At 45.0% G+C, this 26952-nt stretch overlaps 1 protein-coding gene across 2 annotated transcripts in view; it reads left to right on the forward strand.

The window, feature by feature from the left end:
* LOC127567000 (formin-like protein 3) overlaps positions 1–19230 on the forward strand; it is a 143370-nt gene extending 124140 nt beyond the window's left edge. For both annotated transcript variants that reach the window (XM_052009605.1, XM_052009604.1), the window contains 6 exons: positions 3325–3492; positions 5337–5434; positions 6840–6935; positions 8733–8856; positions 11352–11477; positions 14608–19230. In XM_052009605.1, coding sequence (XP_051865565.1) covers positions 3325–3492; positions 5337–5434; positions 6840–6935; positions 8733–8856; positions 11352–11443 — 578 coding nt within the window. In that variant the 3' untranslated portion in view covers positions 11444–11477; positions 14608–19230. The remainder of the gene's footprint in view (positions 1–3324; positions 3493–5336; positions 5435–6839; positions 6936–8732; positions 8857–11351; positions 11478–14607) is intronic.
* Positions 19231–26952: the final 7722 nt, after the last annotated feature.

The following is a 26952-nucleotide window of genomic DNA, read 5'->3' on the forward strand; positions in this document are numbered from 1 at the left end:
CAACGCTGCAAATCCTGGTGTTTTAAAAAAACTCTTCCGATATTGTGGCAGGTTTATGCTTCACTAATGTTCCCAATTCATTCCAGGAGGGGGAATATCTCCGTTCCATGTGGTGTGGTGTAATTCCAGCACAGCCCTTGTCTCCACACCATTAGATCTTCTGTCCCTCTCTTGTGTTGGCAACTGTTGCTTTGACCCAACTTCTGACTTCCCCCTTTTAAAACAAAATCTTGCATTCATTTGTCTCTCTGGCCTGACAACCCATGCTACCTCGCCCTCTTTGGTCTCCTCATACTCCAACTGTATGGGTGCCAGGCCATTGCTGCCTGTACCACGATCATCTCACTTACTTCCTCGGAGAGAATTGCCAGTTTTCACCAGGCTCTCCTCTCCAGGCACACCTTGGCTCCCCTTCCCAGATAATGGAATAGTTGCTACTGATTTCTCATTCCCCATGGTGCCCTGTTAGTGCTGGTGGTCCTGGTGTGGCCACTCCACAAGCTCGAGATTTCTTGGTCCCTCTGGAGCCCACTGACCAGTGACGGGCTTAGAGTCATAGAGTCACAGAGCAATACAGCACGGATACAGGCCCTTCAGCCGAACCAGTCCATGCCGACCATGGTGCCCACCCAGCTAGTCCCAATTTCCTGCATTCAGCCCATATCCCTCTAAGCCCCGCCCCTCCATGTACCTATCCGAGTACTTCTTAAATTATACTATTGTACCTGCCTCAACCACTTCCTCTGGCAGCTCAATCCATATACTCACCACCCTCTGTGTGGAAAAGTCCCCCTCAGGTCCCTTTTAAATCTTTCCCCTCTCACCCTGAACCCATGCCCCCTAGTTTTGGACTCCCCTACCCTGGGGAAAAGACTGTTACTGTCCACCTTATCTGTGCCTCTCATAATTTTAAACACTTCTATAAGGTTGCCTACATTCTCCTATGTCCCAAGGAGTAAAGAGCTAGCCTGGCCAACCTCTCCCTATAACTCAGGCCCTCTAGTCCTGGCAACATCCTCGTAAATCTTTTCTGCACCCTTTCAAGTTTAACCATGTCTTTCCTATAACAAGGTGACCAAAACTGTACACAGTGCTCCAAGTGCAGCCTCACCAACGACTTATACAACTGCAACATAATGTCCCAACTCCTGTACTCAATTAGGCTTGGGCAGGACCAATGTCTGAGTGTCTCCAGGATGCTGTGATTCTTTCAAACACACACTCTCTCAACTCGAGCGATTCGATCCAACCAACGCCCATGAATGTAGGTGCACAGTTCTGGCCCATCCCCATAATAGGTGACGGAATTCGTTTGTCTCTATTGGCAAGCCAACAGCCTATCTCCCAAGAACTCGCAGAGTTCCTCCTCATTTGACATGAAGGGAAAGTGCTTCAGGTATCCTCAGAACACAACATGCCCCAAACCCGAGCGGCTGCAAAAATGTGAATGTCCAGCTGCACCCCTGGTTGCGTCCTGAGCAAAACTGCTTCACGTTTGGCAATTCCACACTCATGATCAACCTGCCTCAATTCTCAGATCCATCCAGTCCAACAGTTCTTCTTTCCCAGTCCAACCACCAAACACTCCCACAGGGCCCAGTCTAAAAAGAAGGCTGCACTTTATAGCGAGTTTCTTTATCCTGATGGTATATTTGCCACAGTCTCCTCATGTCCCGAGTTGGATGCATCAAATCTTGTGGGCCGAAGGGCCTGTACTGTGCTGTAGTGTCCTATGTTCCATGTTCTATGTTCTCTGGTGATGGATTAAAATCGGAATTCTTGCAGTATCTCTGTGAGAGACCTCATCCATGGTTCATGATGCTATTAAACCCACTAGCATTTTGTACACCTCTGGCCCTACTACTAGTAAAAGCTTCACTCTATTCTTTGTCCACCGCCCTGGGACTCTCAGGAGCTTCTCCACCCATTCCATGTACAAAGCCAATGGCTACCACCTCTCCTGCTTTTGTCACCAACACATACACTGCCTGCCATCAGTACTGCACCGTCTAGAGACCCTGTTCTCCTTTCCCCCACATTTGGTTTCTGCCCAGCTGTTTCCTCAGCAGCAGCCTTGCAAACCCATTGTCAGTCTAGTGTGCCTGGGTTCCTCTCCAAGTTGCTGTTTAGTGAGGCTAGTAAACAGGATATAGCATCTGGCCAAATATCCTTTATTGATGGGGAACAAGCATTTAACAAAAATATATCAAAAGTCATACCCCATTGCACATGTAGCTCTTAAAGATGTATACACATTCAATATACACTACAACTTTGTACAAATCCCAGAAGATGGTGCTTGACATCTCCTTCTTGGAGTTGAAGAGGGCATTTGCTGTCAGCAGCAAGCACAGTGCACCCGACATTGTACATTGTTGATGGAGCCAGCCATTTTGTTCTCGGCACTGGGCACCACCAGGAACCTTGTGGTTTCTTTGTTAATCTTTTTTCACCTCAGTCAGCTTTCCTGCTCCCATGCCTTTCCTTGCAAGCTATCTCTCAGTGTTCAACATTTTGAATCCAGCGGACGATTGTTTGCTTTCCATATTGTGTCAGAGGCCTCGATTCAGACCTGTTATGGATGTGCACCTGGCTTTTCAACCCTTGGCTGATGCTTTCCTATTTATCTTGGTGTGGCATACCTTGAGCATCCATTTCTCTGGCAGTCCTGCAATGGACAGCAAACAGAATCAAACTTGTTTTTGCAGAAAACACCTCCCGGCTCTGGGTGGCTGAATGATATGTTTGAGTCTAGAGAAAGGAACTTGAGATTGAAGAAACCCAGTTAGAGGCAATGGAATGAGAAGGGAACACACCATGACTATGTTAAAACCCTGACATAACAAATGTGCGCGCGTGTATCACTGTCTCTTAACTCTCACATAACATAACCTTCATTTGAACAACATACTGGTGGAGTGGCTGGCACCCATTGAACTGTGCCCCAGTGGCTTTGGAGGGGATGAGAGACCATTGGTGCAGATGAGGACTTGCACTGGAGGAGTGCTGCTGTACTGAGTGCTACAACCATCTGTGCCTTGTTAGAGTAAGATAGGACATCATAACCCAACGCGTTACATGATGACTACCCGAGATGGCCTCACATTGAATCCAGCTGGTTTTCTGAAAGGAAGAAGTAGCCTTTGGGTGGGAAGTGCATCGATCATCTCTTTGAATTTCTTGACACAGATGTGCAATAGTGAGGGAGGGATTATGTTACTCAAAGCTTTCTCCAGTCTCGTGGGGGTTTTCTTTGCCAACAGGACGGACATTGATAAAGATGGCTTCTGGGTCTTTTCCTGACCATTTCATTTCCTCCTGCAGTTTCGCTGGAAAATGTCCTATTGGATGTAAAGGAGATGGGCCACAACATGGAACTGGTGAAGCGGGAGAGCAGTATGCACGAGCACAATGTGGTGCTGAAGGATTTCCTGTCACAAAATGAAGGGAAGTTGGAAAAACTGCAGCGAGATTCCAAAACTGCGCAGGCAAGTGGAATGTGCCACTGAGCGTCCTTTTCTTCATTAAGTTATATTCCCTGCACTCATGCCTAGGGCCTTGAGCTCAGATTCAGTCTAAGGCCTAAATATATAAATGGTTAGGATTTACTTTGTTTTATTCCTTCAGCAGAATGATTGCCACTTATATACTGAAGGGGGTTATGGCTTATGGAAACACATGGGATGAGAAGTTAAACCAAGGCCCCATCTACATGGATTCAAAGGATCCCTTCCCACTATTTCACATGTCTCTAGCCAATGCTTATCCCTCCTTGCATTATGAATTGTGGGACCTTGTTGTGCACAAGATGGCTTTCTGAGTCAGTTGAATGACTACAGCTCCAAGGTCTTGTGGTGTGACTATTTATGAAAGTCCTTCCTTCCCTCCCTACCTCCCTCCACTTCTACCCACAGCATAAACTGTTCATGGGCTGTTGACTTAGCCCAAGGCCTTGGGTGCTGCTGAATTGGCCTTGTACGAGGAAAGGCCTTCCCTTTGTGCTGTCCAGCAGAAACCTGGTGGCTCAGGTTGGCTGGCAAGGATCAGTGGGGAGTTGGAAGTTGAACTAAGGGGGGGGGTCGGTGGTTGGGATGGGGAGGGGTTGTCAGGTGCCGAGAGGTTGTCAGTCTAGGATGGTGGAGGTGGGTCAAGGATGCAAGCTTGGAGATTGTTACCGTTAGTGTGGCAGCTGGGGACCACAAGGGATGATCGGCAAAGTGAATTACTTAAAAGGGTTGAGCTGAGTCCAGCTCCAACTCCTAGTCTGTTGGCCTGCTCAGACGGGACCCCTTTAAGCAGTAGGGCTGTCTTTGCTGTGAAGGCCTGTTTCTGCATGTGTGGCCCACAAACGATATACACAGTTCAACATCCCAAAGTGGTGGCTGGAACTGCACTGAATGCCATTGGATGCATCTGTGACCATCCATGCATTAGTACGTCAGGCACATGGAGCATATGGAGCAAAAATATCGGTATTGAGAAAAATAGGGGAAAAAGTGGGTAAAGAGTTAAAAAGCAGATCGACCATGATCTCATTGAATATGGAACAGTCTTGAAGGGCTGAATGTCCTCCTCCTTTTCCTATATTTCCAATGCTGCATTCTAAATAGTTGATGACCAATTGGATCATCCTTAATTGTTAGTCAAACAGCACTTTATCCAATTTCCAATATTTCAAAGAAAATGAAACTCCTTTTTTAATGACGCGCTGATGTTTCCCCTGAGATTTAGCTCACAGTCATGTCTTGGAAATGAATGTGTAATTTCTGGGGACTCCAAAACATTCCAGGAGAGTTGACAAGAAATAGGAGGTGCTGCAGATTTCTAAAAGAATTTGCTGTTATTTTTTTCAAAAGTCACAGCACAAACTGAACAATAGTTTGCTGATTCACACCCTGATACAGGATACGTAAAATAAATTGTGAAGTGGGTGTTCCTCACTGTCCTGTGCACTGGGTTTAGCAGAGAATCCTTTGCATAATTCTTCCCTGAAGGGTGGGAAGGGACTGGGATAAAATGGAATGTGTGGGAAAATGTTACAGACTTCAGAGAACTCTCAGCCAAGTTTTTGAATAAACATTATTGGTGAGAAAGTGAGGGAGAGACTGCAAGGAAACCTTAAAAACAGCAATGAAGAGAGGAGGTCATTAATTCTTGACGTTTTGCAATAACGCCTAGCTGTTGACCCCCAACCTTTAACCTTTACTGGCAAGGGAGTGGAAGATGGCTGCTACTTTTTTTTTGAAAAAAGGCTGACCACTGTTGCAACCGTAACTTGGTGGAGATGAAAGGTTAATGAGACGGTACCCAATTTCCTTTCTGCCCTGTACAGGAAGCATATAATAAAGTGGTTGAGTATTTTGGAGAAAATCCCAAGACTACACCCCCATCTGTGTTCTTCCCAGTCTTTGTCCGTTTTGTGAAGTCCTACAAGGTAAGATTTTGGAACTGATCTGCTCTCTCTTTGCATCTGTTTACCATTGTTGTGCCTTCAATCAGTAGTTACGGGGCATAGAGACATGTTTTCAGATGCCATCCAAAAGGTAGGCAGCCATTCATGTGTGGCAGAGAGGTTAATGAGTCTTTGGCCTCAACATTATTTATCCACCTGCCTTTTTTAAGTTTTGCATGGTATTTCTCTACATTAAATACTGAAACGACTTTTATCTGGCAGCATCAGTAGCTGTAAATGGAATAAAAAAGGAAAAGTGAGAGAGAAGCAGCTCAACCCAGTTGGTAGGCCCTGTTGTTCAGGCTTTGCTTAGTGAATGGCAGCACTTGTTGCATGATGTTGTGGGGAACCATTATTGTGAGATTAGGCCAACAACCCCCAAAAAATTCAGCAGGCATACTTTTGAGATGGTGAAACCACAATATGGTCTGCCTTCACCTCAGACTGTCGGCCTGGAGTTACCTCAGAAATAAAAAAAATTGTTTTCTTTCTCTCCTTTCCCTCCCCACCTAGACCCTTTCTTCTTCTGAGCAGAGAAGGTTAAGGGAAGATTTCATTGAGGCATTTAAGATTCCGAAGTATGTTGATGGAGTAAATGGGGAAAGATTTTCCACTGGCAGAGGACAGTGGTAATCAGAGAACATATAATTCCAGAGGGAAGCATCCTAACACGGCAAGTTGTGTGATTTGGTCGAGACAGTGGCGCAGCGGGTAGAGCCGCTGCCTCACAGCTCTAGAGACCCGGGTTCAATCCCAACCTCCGGCGATGTCTGTCTGTGTGGAGTTTGCACGTTCTCCCTGTGACCGCATGGGTTTCCCCCGGATGCTCCGGTTTCCTCCCGCATCCCAAAGATGTGCTGGTTGGTAGGTTAATTGGCAGCTGTAAGTTGTCCCTGGTGTGTGAGTGAGGGGTAGAACCTGGGGGGAGTTGATTGGAATTTGGGGAGAATAAAAGAATGGGATTAATGTGGGATCAGTGTTAATGTGTGGTTGATGGTGGGCATGGACTCGAAGGGCACATTTCTGTGCTGTACTTCTCTATGACTCCATGACACTGCCTAAAAGAATGGTGGAGACAGATGCAGCATTAACCTTCAAAGGAGTATTGACTAAGTGAAGAGGACAAAAATTGCAGGGTTATGTGAAAAGCAAAGATATTGGGACTCAATTGATCACTTTTGGTAGATGGGCTGAATGGCCTCCTCCTTTGCTGCAGGATTCTGTGGGTGATTCGTGAGCTTTGGTTATTGAGGAGAAGTCCATCATTCTGCCCACAGGAGGGACAGAGTGAACACCTTTATGCACATCATTCACAGCCACTGATGGATGATCTGTGGAAATACAGAACAAAGGAATGCTAAGATTACTTCTTTCAATCCGTTTGCAGGAAGCAGAACAGGAAAACGAGCTGAGGAAAAAGCAGGAACAAGCTTTGAGAGAGAAGATGCTTGCACAGGAAGCCAAGCTTCAACAGGACCAAAAGGTAAACAATACACGCACTTTGATCTCACTGCTGCACTTTGAGCCACGCAAACCACTTTGACCTCCACTCTTCATTAGCCAGGTGACCGAAGATGTTGGCAGGCTGGGGGAGCGAGGGGTAGAGGCAGTGGGAGAACAGAAGCAATTGGCTTCAGGCACAGGAGGTTATTTGGGCTGATTGCTCCTCGGGACTCCTGCTGGAATGGGCATCTGTATGTGTGTTGTGTTTTGGAAGGATTGGGATCAGTCATAATGGGTCAGGTAACAAATTTGTTGTCAGAAGTGAGAACAAACTTGGGATTCTGTCATGCCTTTCCCTGCCTCCGGGACGTCCCAAGGCACTTTTCAAACATTGGTACCTTTTCTTTCGCTGTTGTAATATGTGAAACCTGGCAACCAATTTGTGCACAGCAAGCTCCCCACAGACAGCAATGTGATGATGATCAGGTGATCAGATTTAGTTATGTTGATTGGGGAGTAAACCCTGGGCAAGACACTGGAGAGAACTCACCTGCTTCTCTTCAAAACACCACTGGAGCCACCTGAGAGAACATCTCATCTGAAGGAGGGTGCATTATTCCACTAGACTGTCAGTTTAGATTGTGCCCTCAAATCTCTGAGGTGGGTCTTGAACCCAGAACTTTCTGAGTCTAAGGGGAGAGTCCTATGCACTGAACCACTGATTTCAAGCTCGTGGATAAGGAATAGTCACCTGGGAGATGTATCAGCAGACCTGTCCCAACACATGAGCCTGCTCCTTTTGGAGAACGGGATCAACCTGAGTTTGTTGGCATTTTCAAAGGGAAAATCGTTGATTGCCCCACACTGGATTCACATCACCCATCGGATAATTGTGGGGTCAAAGCTTCCTCACCCTCAAAAATTATCCATGACAAGTGGGGGCCATGTTCATTGTGTATGTGATGGGATTCTTTGTGCTAGCCAAATCTTGAACTGTCAAATGTGGCATTCCAGTTGGATGTTGAATGCTGTAGAATGTGCCCAGTACCTGGTGCATGTTTTACTGGTTTAATAATGAAAAGGGATGTTACAACATTATCATCCAGCCACTGACCATCACTGGGACAATGGAGCAGTGATACTTCCATAAAGTATGCAGTCGACCTCTAAAGAAAGAATGAAGGAAGAAAGACCTGCATTTCCAGAACAACTTTCTTGACCCAGAGTACAGCCAATGAAATACTTTTGAAGTGCAGTTATTGTTATTCAGCTGCCAATTTGCAGAGAAAGCTCCCACAAGCAACAACGTGATAACAGCTTGACAATCTGTTTATCAGAGCAAATTAAATCACAAATCCACCAACTCATAATTCACATTGAATCCTTACATTCCAAGTTGGACCCAGGGTCTTAGTTTCAAAATGAAAGGTCATGTGATGCCTGAGCCGAGGCAATCCAATGGCCAATAACCTTGCTTTATTTGTAAACAGATCGAAACAGTTTGTGTACTTTGTTTCATTTTTGCACCATCTATCATTTAGTGATCAGCACTGAAAGTTTTACAGTATTCTTGTGCCAAGGTCTTTAAAAGATGTGGTGAAGCCTGGGTAATTCTTTATTTGACTTGGACACAAATTTGTAATCTCTTAAAAGCTTTGAGATGATTGCATGTTTTATGCTTCCAGCCTCTCAGATCTCGACATCATGCTTTTCACTCCTTCCAATTAGCTTCCATCTCAGCTTTTAGTTATGCTTTGGTGTTGGCTTCTGGGCATTTACCAGCAAGCACACTCATTCCCTGCTCTGCAGTAAAAGTGATTTTCCACGCTTCTTGCAGTCTCCGTGCCCGAGGAACAAACGGCAACAACAGGAGCTCATTGCTGAGTTGCGAAGACGTCAGGTCAAAGATCACCCGTCGGTGTATGAAGGGAAAGATGGAACCATTGAAGACATCATCACAGGTAAAGCCTGAAGATATGTCCAGGGTCAGCTTAGGTAGGTTGCGGGAGCCCCTGAGTGTTTCAAGGCTGATAATTTGCCAAAGTGTGATGGGCAGCACATTTGTGTACATTTGATTCAGTTCCAGTGAGTTTTTTTGGAATGTTTCCCTGAGCTGTTTGTCAAAACCACTGACCTTAATTTTCTAGCTGCAAACTTGACTTGAGTGCCAAGATTAACAGCCTCGATCGAGTGGAATTTCCTTCATTCTGCTCAAACCAATTGCCTTGCTTAACTGCTTGCCTGCATGGCCAAGCATTTCTTGATATTGTGTTTAAATATTAATGGCACCATCCAGAGGTGGAAGGGACCCCAGTAGAGGCCTCTCGCAGGCACCTGTAGTTTGAAATCAATTTGTTCTTGGGAATCTAATCAATTGGTTGTCATTGAATTAAAGGATTGGGAAAGGCATCTCCAGTCCATTAATCCAGCCTCTGAATCGCTGCCAACTGCTGCTCGTTAGTTGCAAGCTTGACCTGCTCACTGTGTGTCTGCTCTCCTGTCCAAGAGTGAGGGACGTGGGCCAATTCTGCCCCATACAGAGTTAGGAGGGGACAGGTCACCCGCAGTTCAGCTTGGCTTTGAAGTCTTCCATCCAAAATTCCCTGTGTCTCAGACTCTGAAACCCCAGTCAGCTATGATCAGACCCTAGAGCTGGTAGATTAACTCCTCTTTTTGCTGTCACTACATGAATAATCCATGTGTGTATGAAGTGACTGCATTTCTGTCTGATTTCTTTCTCATACTCTGCTAGCTACCTGGTGTTGGTGCTTAAATCTCTGATGTCATTTCAAAGTGGGTCATCTATTGGTGACGGGCAGGGGTAGGAGGGAAGAGGGATATGTTTTACTGTTTTATTTGGATAGGTGGAACCTCTGTCATCTTGTCTGGATGCTGTTCCCAATTGAATGAATACCTGAAGGCATTGAAAATGTCTGGGCTCTTTAATACTTCCATGCATGAGCTTTCAATTATGACTGGCAGTTCATTCCTGCAAAATAAGCACAGGTTTTCTGGATTCACAGCAAAGCACAAAATCACGATACAAAGGCTGGTTCAGCAGCAGCCTGTTGTATCATATCACTGCAATTAAAAAGCGCAACAGAATATTTTTAAAAGAAATTATTAGATTCTGAATCTTTAGTAATAGCTTGCGTTTAACACTGATCACTTTTCTCACTCAGGGACTCTGAATGCAACATTGTTGAGCTTGGTTATGGGTTAGTGGCTAGGAGGGGAAAGAGAGGTTTAGAGAGGGACTTCCAAAGCTTCAGACTTAAGCAAGTAAAGCCACAGCTGCCGTTGGTGGGTTATTTAAAATCCAGAGTCCGGGATCAAAGGAGGATAGGTGTGAAAGGTGCAGGAGCTTCCAGAGGTTTAGGAGGGGCAGGAACCATCAGAATCAGGTTTATTATCCCTGACATAGGTTGTGAAATTTGTCGTGGAGGGATTTGGAGGAATGAGGAAAGTATTTTGTTCCCTCAGAGGCTGGTAAGGGTCTCAAACCCACTGCCTGAAAGGGTGGGAGAGGAGGAAATCCTTGCTGCAGGGCTGGAGGTGGGATTAGGCCGGAGTCCCCTTTGTTGACTGGTACAGATGCAGTGGGCTGAATGGCCTCTTTCTGTGCCATTAATGTTTAATGACTATGTTTCTGTGACCAAGGAAAAAGTTTTGGAAGTTGGAGTGTAACTCATCCTGGGATCAGTGCAAGCTCAGGGTGAGTGAGGAAATGGGCAGCAGAATTCCCACAGGGTTGAAGACGGGAGGCCAGCCAGGAGTGGGTAATTTACAGGTAACATTTACAAGGCATTGCTTGCAACCCAGTTCTTCCTTAATCCAAGGCTCTGGGTAGACCTTCCTCAAGGCTTCAACACAGACCCTACCTCATGTGAAAGTGGTTTTGAATCCCCTCCTCTCTTGTTCTGTGATTTTTAGCTTCAACAAAAGACAAGAGAATGATATTGGGAGTGCGATCAACCCTGGTGTGCATAAAGTTAATGAAATGGCTGAGAGTTTTTTTTCGTATGGATAATTATCTGTCCTCCAATCAGCAACCAGCCAGCCAACACAGCACGATATAAGTTCATGGATGGTAGGATTCGTGGAGATAGAGCTCCATTCCATTTTCAGTGGTGCAGTGTGTTGGCCCTGGATAAGGTAGTTCTTTGGGATTATTCCAATCCAGCATCCCAGGCCTTTCATTTTCAGTGAGACTGTTCCAGCCTTGCGTATTTGCTTATAATTCAGCACTGATCCAACAAGTGATGGTCTTTCTGACAAAGGTTTCACCTTCCATTGCATGTGTTGCTTTTTTGCATTGTCAGCATAACGAGGCAGTTCCCAATGCTATAATTTGATGTGGTTTCTTTTTCTTTCCCTTCCCCCAATCCTTTTGCTTCTCTCTCTCTCTCTCTCCCTCTCTCTCTCTCTCCCTTCTTACATAATCTTCTTCCTGCAGTGCTGAAGAGTGTCCCCTTCACAGCCCGAACTGCTAAACGTGGCTCCCGGTTCTTCTGTGAAACAACATTGTGTGAAGAGTCCAATTGTTAATGTTTCTGCCCTCTACAGTCTGCAGCTGTGACAGGTTTATATATTTTTTTCTTGCTCATTGCATTGCTGTTGTTCTGAAAGCTCATTTCCTGATCCGTCTGACAGTCTTCCTTTTAGAATTCCCAAAAAAGAGCCCTTGTTGTTTCAGAAGGTGGCAAGACTGAAGCATAAATTTAACCAGATCTGGATTCACCCAGCCATTAAAGTAGCTCATCCAGCTACCAATGCAAGCTCTCCTGGATTGATGCTTGGGTTGAGGGGAGAATGAGTGGGGTGGCTCGAGATGGGGAATGAGTATTGCATCTTGGTAGCCATTGCAAAGGAGCTTTGGGGATGGCTAACTAGAAGCTCGTCCTGTAGGCCATTGTGATGGCATAACTTATGAGGCAAGTATTTCAGGTAGGCCAAGGAATGACGTTCTCTCTTTGTGTGTCTGATTTCATATTTTTCCATTGCTCTTGTGTTTATTCTCCTCACATAAATCATTTTCATCAACCTCTGCTTCTCCTTGTACCAAGAATTGAATGTGTTGTCTTAAGTGACATCTTACCATCACCTTTTCAAATGGAAAGGCTTTTCCCATTCTGGGACTATAAAAGGAATTCCAACTTCTCACAGGCTTGTCTCCTCCCTTCAGCACTCTCACTTCATGCTGTCATTCCGGCTAAAACTGGCACGCACACAATTCCTTCCCTTTCTTCCCCAGAAATTTACCTCCTCTTTCCTCACCATCATTCGTTCATTTTCATTTTCTTCATTTCTGTAGTGAAAGGGAAGAGTATGATCCATAATCTTCCAAATTCTCTGATGCAAGTAAGGAGTCATTATGCACCCTGCAGCAGTTGTGAGAGCAGCTTTTACGTCCCGAGCTCAAAGTTAAATGCTAATGTGGCTCAAGCATCAAGAAAGCTTCCTCGGAGGAGGGCAAGACTAGGGGGCAGCTTTGAAATGCTTTTGCTTGACATTCTAGCCCAACTTATCTGCCTTGGGTAACCATTCCAACACGTGACTGCTTGATACTTCCTCAAACAATTTAAGAAATTCCTGGCAACCGGTTGAAATTATTGAACAAATGCCACTGAGGCTCAAACATGGGTGTTTTGATTGACCCAGTGTTCTGAGGCAACTCTGAGACTCCTTTCTTTCACAGGCCAGTGTAGTGCTCTAATAACAGAATAAAGTAGGTCCTTGACATCCAAAGGCAACTCCAGGCACCTTTTCCCGAATTATTATAGACTGCTAAGAGTAGGATGAAATCAATTACGTGACTGCTGATTGCCTTGTCCTGATCAGCTGGTTATGATGCATCACTAACTTTTCCCCACAAAATAGTCTATTGAACTGTGGCAGGCATCAGAGCAGTGGTTATTCATTGGTAGATACCCTGGCTGATTTTTTTGTTGTTCTGCCCATTCTCAGCCGCAGCTGAGGGCATCACACTGTTGAGTCAGAGGGTTGTGGTTTCCAAGGCTCACTCCCAGAAGCCTGAGCATGTAAACTAGGCTGACATTTTAATACATTACTGAGGGAGTGTTGCACTGTTGAAGGTTCTGTCTTTCACATGAGCTGTTAAAGTAAGGACCCACTCTCAGGTGGACTTAAAAGATTCCAATGCACTATTTGAAGAGAATGTTTCTCTGGTATCATGGCCAATATTTATCCTACATCCAACATCACTGAGAAGGGGTGCCATATATTTGTGCAAGGCTGAAGAGCACAACTTGGCATTTCCTATACTCCACCATGATTTCACTCCAGAAGTACATTCTTCAAAGGACCTTGTGACATCTTGACATTGTGAAAGCCCTTTGCTTTTCCCCATGTTGAGAACCCACTGCTCCCTGAGTCGACAGGGGTTGTGAACCTTGGATTCTCTGTCCCTTGTGGCTCAGTACTAGACCAATTTCCCCATTCAGAGGAAAGCTGGGATATCATCTGTTTGTAGTAATATCTTCCCTGTTACATTTCTGGAGTGTTGGAATGCCAGCTCAAGAATACGATATTGTGGGATCTGTACTTGATCGTTACTTGACCTTCTTTCAAGAAGGGAGTTTTGGAAGGTTGCCTCTTTTTGATCGGATAATGGGACAAATTGAGACTGTTGGTTACCAGTCAAGTCATTTTATTTCTGCAGCAAGACATGAATGTAGGTCTCTGAGCAGATTGTACCCAAGTTGTTTCAAAGCAGAGGACTGAAACTGCAGAAAAGCAGGGCAGGGAATGTCGGATACTTTCTGTAAATCTTCAGATAAATGAGTATTAAGGCAGTAATACCTGTTCAGGTGGAGTTAGGGTACAAATCAGTTTGTTAAACAACAGAAGGTGCTCAAGGGGCTGAATGCCTTCAGTTCCTGGGTGCTGAGTACATCCTATCTCTCCCTTTCCATTAAGAAAATAAATCAGCCTAATACCTCTTGCCCTTGAGAAGATACCTGCAGTGTACTCTAGGTAACTTCCCAATCCAACGCCTCCGCCATTCACCTTTGTTGCTCTGCTGATATAGAGCACGCCTTGCTGGCTTCTAGCCAATTAGATGGAGCATATTGTTAGCGTGTCACAATCGGACAAGACGCAAGCAGTCACGTGAGGGCAGCAGCTTGTTGAGTGGTGATGTCTGCCCGCCCCTCCTCACCCTCCGGTATGAAGTAGGCAGAGGGATTGCCCGCTTGACGTGAATTACGGAGTTGCTTTGCTTTCCTCCCGAGTAAGTTTCCTTTTCTCTCATAGGAGGCAGATCACCCAGCAATGCTGCCTGTTCACAAGAGTGGTAGTCCTTTTGTAGTTCAGGACCAGCAGTGTAGGGTGTTCTTGAACTATTGAAACTCTAAAGCTAAAAGAAAAGAGTTTGGGGCTGTTTAAGTGTAATGTCAGGGGAGCTTTGCATTGTGCCCAGCTGATACCAAACACCTGTTGCAGCAGTCCACTTCAATTCAATCACCACTTCCCACACCCGTTAGCTGGATAAATGTGTGCACAAAGGTGTCAGTCGCTATTGCTTGCTGAACTTCTGCTTGTGTGGAGCTTGACGTGTTGCCGCCGTGTCTGCCTCGCGTCCCTGCAGAGTTGCTTTGCTTTGACATTGATTGCTTCTTGCTGTCCAATCAACACAATGAAGCTACTGGTGCCAAAGGCCTTTACCCTTCTCTTTGCTTTGTCTCCTGTAGATCTTAGAAATCAACCATACCGACGTGCAGATGCAATGATGCGACATGGATGGAAACACCTCTGAAGAAAAGACTTGGGTGGGGTTGGGTCAGATTGGAGGGATAGGGGAGGTGATGAAATTGTGACCAAAACCAGTGTTATTAAAAACTGTTCCATTGAGGAGCATCTTGGGATAAACTCTTCATCGGCTCCTACAACACTCCGAAATGAGGAATTTCCTGAACATGTATCTTCTAATCCACTACACACGGGCGCACAAGATATGGCATTGTGTGGAGAAAAACCTTGAGAGAGCAAAGCAAGAACTGAAGCGGGAGGGTGGGGGAGTAAACTTTTACTTTGAACCAATCCACAGAACTTGCTCACTGCCTAACGAGAGAAAGTTATCCTACAATGCTTTTGACATCCCAACCCTCAAAATGTTGCTGGAGGTTGGGTGGGAAGGGAGCATCTGTTAATAGGACAGAAAAAACTTGAAGAGAAGTGTCCATCCAGTCAAACTTGGAGCACCGTGAAAATTGAATGCCTTTCCACGTCAGTATTGTGAAGTATTTTTTTACTGTGCTTGTATTCTTGATTAATTTAAGGTATTTTTCTGTTATTACTGTAGAATTGGCCTTCTGTGGCAACTCCAAAGGAACTTTACCATCTGTTATTGCCAAAGTAAAATGGCAGCTGCCTTCTTTGGCAGAGCCATTGGCGTAGAAATTTGCCTGTGTCGTTTACGCTATGTACAATGTATCGTCAATATGCGCCTTAATACTCTGAAATTTCAGAAGGGGAGTTCAATGCGCAAACATGACTGTATCTTAGCACAAACAACACCAGACAAGTTTGTACTCCTTGTCTTTTTCTTGCATTGATTTTAAACCCACATGGAATTTCTGAGCATTTCTAGCTAATAAGCCCTCTCAGTGTTTGGGTCTACTTGGGAACCATATTCAAAGCAGGAACAAAGGCTCCAGCTACTCTTGCAGCTTATCCTGTATGGGAAGATATTTAACAAAGGAGCAAGATTTTTCTTTCCATTCTGTTAGGGAACACTTGATGAAAAGAAAATTTAGACCTATGTAGTCTATTCTGGCATGAATGTAAAGACATATTTTCCTTGGTAAATGAAACTCCTTTTGTATTAACTATGGGTTTTCAGTCCTTTGGAGATGCTCAAGAAATCTGTAGGATGCGAATCTTTAACTACATAGATTTATCTAGAGCTTTACATCCAGTCTATTCTGGGTTATCCATTTGCTTACCACTGCTGCAATGTTCAAAGGTTAATCTTTTGCCAAGGGGTGATTACATTGAATGCAAGTTTTTATACCCCGTTACTAGTGTTCCACAGGGTAGCTTCAAGTTAATGAGCTGCTGCACATTCCTGACCCAACGTGTCCTGATTTAAAGTAATCACAGAGCAGGTTCAAAGTAACTGCAGTGAACTGAGAAGGACATGTCCAATCAGAATTGGCTCCATTGAGATCTGGGAATTGTTTTGATGCTTATTCCATGTTTTTTTTCTCTCTTCCTTTGTGAACTAGTGCAGCCTCTCCTGTTGGAATTGGATAGGATCCTGGGAATTGGCTGGCCCATTGTGAGCATTGTGAGTGTTATGGTTTTCAGTTAAGAAAGATTTCTGATCCTGCATTATAGGAACATTTGCACTTCAAAGCCAAAACCCCTTAATGCCATGATACACCCCTTGGATTGTGCCTGGCATTCTCCACCTCGCACTACTCCCTTGCCCGCACTGACAGCGTCAGACCCGTCAATGAGTCGTGCCAAGGCCAATGATCTCTGCTGAACTCACTTAAATGAAGCATCTCTCCTGATTGGAGCCACATAGGGTTCTTGGTGGTTAAATAGCCAGTAGTTTCTTGCTGCTCAGGGTGGGGGAAAGGGGGAGTCCGCTTGGGTGAAGTCCCAGAAACTGATTGGCATGAGATGATGAGTGGGCACAGTGGGTGAGCAAAGATCTGGCAGAATCTGTGCAATTATCCAAATCAACCTGTCCAGTTCATGGTTCCCAGAGTACTCGTTATTACCTAAATGCAAGCATAAAGCAATTTAAAGATTGACAGATCCTCATTTTTTTTCAGGCAATACTAAATTTATGCTTTATTGTGTAAAGTTTTTCATTGCTTTTAAGCATGGAATAAATTCCTGGAAGCTGTCCATAGTCTGTTTAGGGAATCGAACACATTCCACTCAGAGGAAGGTTATAGTCTTAAACTGAAGGCCAAGAATCAAAGGTTTACATGTAAATAGAAGGTATTCAGATGCCATTTTATTGTTACAGTTTTCTCCTGTATCATTTTGCAGAAGAGGTGAAAATGATTTTGTATGGGACCATGTTTAAAATCAGCCATGCATTCTAACCCAGGTTTTTAATGTTTAAATACATTGTCACCATTTGCAGCACAAAGGAGACCATTCTTCCCATCAGGCCTGTCTCAGTGTTTGCTTCATAACTAGATCCGTGTATCCTGTTTCTCTGCTCCTCCCATAAGTTTTTATCTCTTCCGTTTCGAATCCTATCCAGTTCCCTTTTCAATGATACGTTCTGTGTTCCACTTTCCTATAAGTGGACCAATTTCCTCCTCATTCTTGCCATGACAGTCCATAGTCAGTGACCCCATTTTCACAAATATACAAAGCAATATTGAGCAGCATGTCCTGAGATTGCTGGACTCGCAACCCCCAGCAAAGCAGCTGGGGACTTTATTATCTGGAATAAAAGGATCAGCCATGACAACCGCAAGACTACCAAACCTCTATTTAAAACAAAATCTAATTCATCAGTGTCCTTCATGAAAGGAAATTTGCCATCCTTATGGTGCCCGACCTAGATGTGACTCCATTTGGTCAACTTTCAACAGCCCTACCACGGCACTCAAAGGGCACTGAGAGATGGGCAATAAATGCTAGCTTTGCCATCAATGCCCATGTTCTGTGTATGAATGAATAAAAGGAAAATTACTCCCCTTCCACAATTTTGGAAACTGTGATAGCCCGTCCCTTGCTGTTCCAACGACAAAAGCTTTAATTTATGAAATGGCCCACAACTATTTCAAATGAATCTTCCCATTCCCTTTCCAAAACTCTAATATCTATCCTTTAATGGGAGGCTCAGAACTCCACACAACAGGCCAGCTGCCGTCTAGCTAGCATCTTGTACAAATTTGACATTGTTTACTTTTCATTGTTTTTAAAAGACTTCAAAAAAAACCCATGACTACTATGACCAAGTATCGGGCAGCTCTGCAGAAACCCAGACTGGTTAACCTCGCCCTTGCTGCACGTGGTTCTACTGAAGATGTTAGCATGACACTGAACCTTATTGCGATGTTCTCTTGTGATGCTCTTTCCCCCGAACACCGTTTGGGTGCAACATTTATTCTATTGAGTGAGCATCAGTACTCACTGGACAGTTGTTGGTTTGTTCCATTTTACGAAAAATGGAAATCTAATTTAGTGGTAGCGCAGTGTTGAAGCTTCACCTTGACTCTGCATGTCATCCTGACCACAGTAAGGCCTGATGCTTGTGTAGACTCCTGAAAGTGGGAATGTGGCCTCCCTCTCTCTTTGTTTTCCTTGTGTGTGTATATGGGTCTCTCTCTAAATCTTTTTCTCTCACTTTCTAGCCTGTTCTCAAGCCCATTATGCTGCTATATTACAGAGATTGCCTTAGGCCTGAGTAGGCCAAAACCTTGTCTCTAAATTGAGCTAACCTTATAGCGGGTGCAGCCAGCTTTCTCCAGTGTGGCAACAAGTCCTATCAAAATGCAAATTAACCTTTGCAATCATTTGGAACATGAATCAGTGACCATTAAATCTCCCAATTTTTCCAGAGAGGTTCCCAAGGCAGGGGCTGGGTCTGCTGATGGAGAATCGATATATTATCAGCTGGTTTACTGATTACAGTGTCCTAAACCTGTCGTGAGAGCAGTTTTATTTATTGGAAAGCATTTACCTTAAATTATGTTTGTAAACATTGCTGTCCAAAGACGACAAAATTATTTAAAGCAAGATGTTTGTTATGGTTTCAAAGTAATTCATTGGCCTTTCATTTCCTAATGCACTAACCCATATAGCAAAAATTTTTAAATGACGGTTGGAAAAAATTAAAAACTTCAATATATATTACTTCTCCTGCACCCCAAGTATTAATCGAATCTTTCAGTGATGTCATGGATTGCATCATGAACTAGGTTCATGTCATCATCCAATAGAACAGCTGAAAGAACAGTGAGGAGGGATGCTGGTAAGTCTACCCATCAGTGGTCATTACAAAAGAAATAAGCTGTGGACTTGGGGAAAATAGCCTTCAAGTAATCCCTACCTTCCTTGTACAAATCCATAAAGCTACCACTTTATTTTCTTGTCTTTTTTTCCATGTATCCCGTATCAAGTATTTAGTTTGTATTTTAACCATTCCATTTCATTCCAAACTCTACAATCTTGTAGCTTACTGTATCTTTTCATAATTGTGTACAAAAATAGTTGAATTATTTCCAATGTTCAATGTTTTTTTAATAAGCTGTTTTTAAAAAAAACTATGCCAAAGTTGAGGCTTTCAGTCTCTTCAACAATTCTGTACATATTATTATATAATTATTATAAATCCAGCTGTCTGGTCTAAGTGTTGTGATTTATCTGTTAAATCTTCAGTAGGAAGTTGAACACCAGTATATCCAGTAGCCATTTTGGGGGGAGGGCAGTGTGGTGGGGTGAGGATTGGCGGCAGGGCAAGAGGGGTTGGCCTGGTGGTGTTCACAGCACATATTGCCAAGGGCCAGTAAATATTTATCTCCAAGTGTGTAGCACGAGGGCTAGGATACAACAGTTTGTGCTCAGAGTTTGTCCAATGACAGTTCAATAGCTCCTTCGGGACATATTTTTAATTGCTCTGATATCTTCCATGCAATAACAGGTTGGAATACAGCAGTTTTAATAATACATGAGACGTGGGCATCACCAGCACTTACTGCCCATCCCTAACTGCCCCTTGAGAAGGTGGGGGTGAGCCGTCCTCTTGAACTGCTGCAGTCCCTCTGGTGAAGGTGCTCCCACAGTGCTGAAGGGGAGGGAGCCCCAGGGTTTAGACCCAGTGGCGGTGAAGGAACAGAGATGTACTTCCAAGTCAGGATGTTGTGTTACTTGGAGGGGAACCTGCAGGTGGCGGTGCTTCCTTATCTACTGCCCCTGTCCTTACTGGAGGTAGAAGTCACAGGTTTGGGAGGTGCTGTCGGAGTAGCCCGGGTGAGTAACTGCAGAGCATTGTGTAGACAGTGCACACTGCAGCCACTGTGCGCATCAGTGGTGGAGGGACGGAGTGTTCAGGGTGGTGGACTGGGTGCCGATCAAGTGGGCTGCTTTGTTATGGATGGTGTCGAGTTTTCTTGAGAACTGTTGGCGCTGCTCTCATCAGGAAAAGGTTGGGCCTTGGACACTGCCCTGAGAAACTTCTGGAGTGATGTCGTGGGGCTGGGATGCCTGAGCTCCGACAACCACAGCCCTCTTCCTTTGTCACTTTGCCAGCCTCCTTGATGTTCCACGGCTGGTGCTGGCGATCAGGCTTCTTCGTACAGCTTGAACTTTTGCAGATTTTACTTTGGCAAACTAAGCATGGGGTTTTCAGTTATTATCACTGCTGGGAAAATCAGGTATTTTTGATAATTAAACAAATACATCAACTTTTGGTTTCTTTTGTAAATTGCAGCCGGATGGGAAATGACAATATCACATTCAAATTCATCTATCACTAACCACACTATTGAGGGGTTTTCCTCCAAATTACCCAATCATAGCATATTCTATTACATATCCACAAACAAGTGGGATTGATCAGTCGTCCAGACACAATACCCACCTTCCTTTTTCATTGCCATGAACCTAGCTTCCTGGGAGATGAGTCCCAGGGCAGATCAGCCGTGATCATATTGAATGTCGGGGCAGGCTTGATGGGCCGAGTGGCCTCCTCCTGCTCCCATTGTCTTGTGTTCCTTGTGTGGGAATTTGGGAAAGGGCCGTGGTTCCAATGTAAGACCAACTCCCGAAAACTGAAGGATGACCTGTATTCGGAGTTTGGCATCATCAGAAAGAAATATGAAGACCTCTCTAAGTGATTGTCAAAGCTGGGCAGACTGACCGGTATAAACGGGAGGTAGGGATGGAGGTTTTGGTTGATGAGTGAATCAGTTTAACTGACAACATGAACAAATGCTCGAGAAATAGCCTTTACTGTTTCAAAAGTCAAGTCAGTTTATTGTCAGATGCACAAGTCCATGTGTGCACAGGTGCAATGAAAAACTTACTTGCAGCAGCATCACAGGCACTTAGGATCAGATACACAACGTTCAGAAGAGAAATAAACATAAATTATACACAATTTTTACAAGAAGCATCACTGATTTATATCCTTTCAAGGCTAAACATCTGGACAGATGCAGGGTCTTGACCCGAACCATCGACTGTCCACTTCCCTCCACAGATGCTGCCTGGCCCGCTGAGTTCCTCCAGCATCTTGTGTGTTGCTGGTGACGAGATTCACCACCACCCCCAGTGCACCCTTTGGTTGACTGAGGAAAACGGTATTTGAAGATTAAGAACTCAGTCCTGGCACAAAACTCCTGGTCTATCCCGGCGGCAGGTGATCCCTGCCCTCCTCCATTCTACGGACACCTGGACCACCTACAGCAGCTACGTCCAGGCACTAGAAAGATATCAGCAACACCGTCTCTGCAAGACCCTCCAGATTCACTGGCAGGATGAGTGAACTAATGTCAGTGTTGTCTCCCAGACCAACATCTCCAGCACTGAGACCCCAATTACAGTTGGCAACGTTAGGCAGGCTATGTCGTTTGCACACCAGACTCCCGACTCCCGCGACAGACACTCTGTTCTGTCTTATGCAGATAGGTTGAGCGAGCTGGGGCTTTTCTCTTTGGAGAAAAGGAGGATGAGAAGTGACTTGATAGAGGTGTACAAGGTGATAAGAGGCATAGATCGAGTGGACAGTCAGAGACTTTTTCCCAGGGCGACAATGGCTAATGCGAGGGGACATAATTTTAAGGTGATTGGAGGAAGGTATAAGGGGGGTGTCAGGGGTAAGTTTTTTTACACAGAGCGTGGTGGGTGTGTGGAACGCACTGCCGGCAGAGGTTATGGGAGCAGATACATTAGGGACATTTAAGACAGTCTTAGATAGACACATGAATGATCGAAAAATAGGGGGCTACGTGGGAGGGAAGGGTTAGATAGATCTTAGAGCAGGATAAAATGTTGGCATAACATTGTGGGCCCGAAGGGCCTGTACTGTGCTGTAATGTTCTATGTTCACTATCATGGGAAGAGATTAACAGGCAGAGAAAGAAAGATTCAAGGATGTACTGAAAACCTCCTTGAAGAAATGCAACATCCCTACTGCCTCCTGGGAATCTCTTACCCATACCCGCTCAAAGTGGGCAAGGAGTATTGGGGATGGTGTCCAGAACCTTGAGCCCATGCATCAGGAGCACACAGAGACCACGAGTAAGCAGCAGAAGGAGTGCACCACCTCACAAACTACCCACCACCCACTGTGGAAGACTTCAAGGCTAAATTGACTGGAAGATGTAGTATTTTCATTTAACTTGGTCACCCCCTGAAGTGGAAAGTTGGATTGTGTTGGGTGAATCATTTGGACAACTTCAGATTTTTTCAGTCTGGATACTGAATTTAGGCAAGTTACTTTTCAGAAATAAAACCAGGATATGCCGGAAACACTCAGCAGGTCAGGCAGCGTCTGCTGAAAGAGAAACAGAGTTAACTTTTCAGGTCCAAGGCGCTTTGTCAGAACTCTCCCTCCACAGAGTCTTGCTGTGTCTTGCTGAGTGTTTCCAGCATTTTCTGTTTTTATTTCAGATTTCCAGCATCTGCAGTTTTTTTGATCTTCATTTATTTTTTCAGATGTTTGAACTGAAAGACTGGATTCTGATTTCTTTGAGATAGTCTAGTGGTGAGCAGAGCCTGGAACAAGCCAAAGTGCAACACTCCCCTCTGCTGGTCAAAGTTGGTCAAGGAGCATCTGGTTGGAAAAGGTATCTGAGGAATAGTGTGCTGAAAAATTCATTCTGTCAACAGCTCAAGATGTGCTTTATCTTCTCAACGACTCCTCCCCTGGAATTCACTCAACTGAAGTCAATGGAATGCATTTTTATAGTGCATTTTAGAACATTAGAAATAACGTTCTCCAGTATCTGCGTGGGTTTCCTCTGGGTGCTCTGGTTTCCCCCCTACATTCCAAAGACATACGGGTAGGTTAATATGGGTTTAAAATGGGCGGCGTGGACTCGTTGGGCCGGAAGGGCCTGTTACCATGCTGTAAATTAAAAAAAACAGCAGAAACAGCCAATCCAGCTCCTTGTGCCTGCTACACCATTTATGTCGATCATGGCTAATCTTTCACCTCAGTGCCATGTTCGTGCACTAACTCCCTATCCCTTCAGGATCTCAGGAGACCCAGCCACTTGTTTGTGCATAGCAAGCTCCCACAAACAGCACTGCAACAATGGCGAGATTTTATTGATGCTGATTGAAGCAAGACACCCAAGATAATATCCACTGTACTTCAGATAATATTATGGGATCTTTCACACCCTCTGGAGCAGACAGGGCTTTGATTTAATGTCCGATTCATAAGGCAGCACCTCTGGTGCATTAATGAATATGTTTTTGAGGCCTTAACGAGACCAGTCTTTGTCTAATGTACTCCTCAGCACGATAGAGTCACAGAGCAATACAGCACAGATATAGGTCCTTCGGCCCAACCAGTCCATGCCAACCATGGTGCCCATCCAGCTGGTCCCAATTTCTTGCCTTCAGCCCATATCTCTCCAAGCCCCGCCCCTCCATGTACTATCCAAGTGCTTCCTCAATGGCCCTGTTGTACCTGCCTCACCCACGTCCTCTGGCAGCTCGTTCCATACACTCACCACCCTCTGTGTGAAAATGTTGTCCCTCAGGTCCCTTTTAAATCTTTCCCCTCTCACCCTAAACCTATGCCCCCTAGTTTTGGACTCCCCTACCCTGGGGAAAAGACTGTTACCGTCCACCTTATCTATGCCTCTCATAATTTTAAACATTTCTATAAGGTTGCCCCTCATTCTCCTATGTTCCAAGGAATAAAGACCTAGCCTGGCCAACCTCTCCCTATAACTCAGGCCCTCTAGTCCTGGCAACATCCTCGTAAATCTTTCTGCACCCTTTCCAGTTTAACCACATCTTTCCTATAACAGGGTGACCAAAACTGTACACAGTGCTCCAAGTGCGGCCTCACCAACAACTTATACAACTGCAACATAATGTCCCAACTCCTGTACTTGATGCCCTGATTGATGAAGGCCAGTGTGCTAAACACCTTTTTCACCAGCCTGTCTACCTGTGAGGCCGCTTTCAATGAACTGTGCACTTGTACTCCGAGGTCCCTCTGTTCCATTACACTCCCTAGTGCCCCACCATTCATAGTATAATTCCTATGCTGGTTTGGCTTCGCATGAGGCCCATAGCAAGCATAAGGCTTCATGTAGTTGCTGCTTGAGCACAAACTGTCTCCCTCATCTGAAATTCGCCACACACAAGCAAGCTTGTGCACCACTCGACTTGGCTGAGCTGCTTCAGACAGTGCCATCTCTCACTCTCTGTGGCAAAATCCTCCTGTTATCCCACTGATATAATGAAAATATTTGTCACCTGTGACTCCCCACTCCCCTCACGCTCTAACTCGAGTTCTCGAGCTCCTTGAACCCCAGAACCGCTTTACTCTAACTGTGTCTTTCATTCCTTCTTTCACCATGGCAGCACTGCGCCATTGAATTCTGAGAGGACCCCAAAGGGTTAAACACTGGAATTCTGGGAAGTGCATGTCCCAGAAAACCTGGAGGCAGAGTCATCAACATAGCTGGGAAACGGAGAATTGTCCACTCGAGTGATAAGGCTTCACTGATCAGTCTGAAGGTAGGTGAATGTGATCATTTGGCAGTTAATGAAAATCAAAAAAACTGCAGATGCTGGAATTATCTGACATAAAAACTGAAAGTGCTGGAAACACTCAGCAGGTCAGGCAGCATCTGTGGAGGGAGAAACAGAGTTAATATTTCAGATCTGAGACCCTTGGGATCTTTCTCTGTCCTCCTGCAGAAACTGACAGGGTCTTGGATCGATGCCCCAACTGAACAAGGGCTTCTCCAGTGATACTTATTCGACAGCTAGCCTAGATTTATGTGTCCAAGTTTCCTGAGTGGGATTTGAACAGACAACTTTCGGACCTGGGGGTAAGAGTGTTACTCACTTGAGTTAGGGCCGAATTGTGGTTGCATCACAGTTCAACAAAACATCCCAAAAGCCAGGAACTAGTTCAGGTATCACTGTTTATTTCAGCGCTTAGTGAAACGCGCCTACAACCATTCCTGGGTCGTTTCGGGTCACCTGGAAATCCATCGTGCCAGACCCTTCACCCCAACATGTCTATGCCAGCCATAAGCACCCACCTACATTAATCCCATTTACCAGTACTTGATCCATGGCCTTCTATGCCTTGGTGATTCTGATTGCTTCTTCAATGCTGTGAGAGTCTCTGCCTCCACCACCCCTCAGGCAGTGCATTCCAAATTCCAACCCCCCCCCCAACCCCCTCCCCCCCCCACAGGGGAAAGAATTCCTCCTCAGATCCCCCGAAATCTCCTGCCCTTTACCTTAAACCCATGCCCTCTAGTTTTGGACACCTCTGCCATGAGGGAAAGTTTCTCACTATCTCCCTATCCATGCCCCTCCTAATTCTGTACACCCCCATTAAGTACCCACTTGGCCTCCTCCACTCCAAGGAAAACAGACCCAGCCTGTCCAGTCTCTCCTCATAACTGAAACACTCCATCCCAGGCAACATCCTGGTGAATCCCCTCTGCACCCTCTCCAGTGCAGTCACATCCTTCCTGTCGTGCGGTGACCAGAACTGCACACAGTGCTCCAGCTGCAGCCTCACCATTGTTTTACAATGTTTAACACAGACTTCCCTGAAGGATAAAAGGCCTTGGGACCTTTGACTCTCTTAAATGTGCTTTATAAATGGAAGTTGTTTTATTGCAATTATTTTATCCTTTTAATGCAAGAAGTTTCTTTGTGACCCAACCTTCCCCTTCAACCAAAGTCATATTTCATTTAGATTCACAGAGTCACACAGCACGGAAGCAGGCCCTTCAGCCCAACTCGTCCATGCCGACCAAGTTGCTGACCTGAGCCAGTCCCATTTGCCTGCATTTGGCCCATATCCCTCTAAACCTTTCCTATCCATGTCCCTGTTCCAAATCCCTTTTAAATGTAATTGTACCCGCCTCTGCCACTTCCCCTGGCAGCTCATTCCATGTACTCACCACCCTCTGGGTGAAAATGTTGCCCCTGTCCATATTCCTTTGATGGCAAAGCTCCTGTTGTTAATCATGAGTCTGAGGTGTAGTCAAGATTGTGTGATATCAGTACGAGGTGTGGAGGTATGATGGACCATTTTCAGAGTCCTGGAGATATCCAAATCCCACCATGAGAGCTAAGGAATAAATTCAATTTGCTAAAGTAACGGTGAGCATAAACCTATTGGAGAAACAAACCTGTTCTTGCCTATGTTCTTGTATAATTTATGTACAATTTATATTCTGTGTGTTGTCTGCACCTCCGTGCCTGTGATGCTGCTGCAAGCAAGTTTTTCATTGTATCTGTCCCTCACCACACTTGTGCACATGACAGTAAACTCGACTTGACTTGAACTTGAAACACTGCATATTCAGTGAGGAAGAAAGGGGTGGAGCAAAGCTCCATTAGCCCAGGGTGTCTCTGGAATAATCAATTGGGGCCCAAAGTCACAGCAAAATGGCTTAAACCTTGCAAAGCCCTCAGTATCATAGTCACAATGTGTTTGTCAGCCAGAGTACTGTTCATAAAACCCTGCCACACTCCTGCCAATTGTTTCTGCTACTGTTTGGAATTGGAATTGGTTTATTATTGTCACATGTACCCAGATACAGTGAAAAGCTTTTGTTCTGCACGCCATCCAGACAGATCATTCCATACATAAGTACATCGAGGTAGTAAAAAGAAAAACAGAATGCAGAATATAGTGTTATGGTTACAGAGAAAGTGCAGTGCAGGCAGACAGTAAGGTGCAAGGGCCACGAGGAGGTAGATTGGGAGATCAAGAGTTCATCTTTTAGCGTAGGAGAGGTCCATTCAAGAGTCTGATAACGGTGGGATAGAAGCTGTCCTTGAGCCTGGTGGTACGTGCTTTCAGGCTTTTATATCTTCTGCCCGATGGGAGAGGAGAG

The sequence above is a fragment of the Pristis pectinata genome, chromosome X (genome assembly GCF_009764475.1).
Source record: "Pristis pectinata isolate sPriPec2 chromosome X, sPriPec2.1.pri, whole genome shotgun sequence".
Classification (NCBI taxonomy): Eukaryota; Metazoa; Chordata; class Chondrichthyes; order Rhinopristiformes; family Pristidae; genus Pristis; species Pristis pectinata.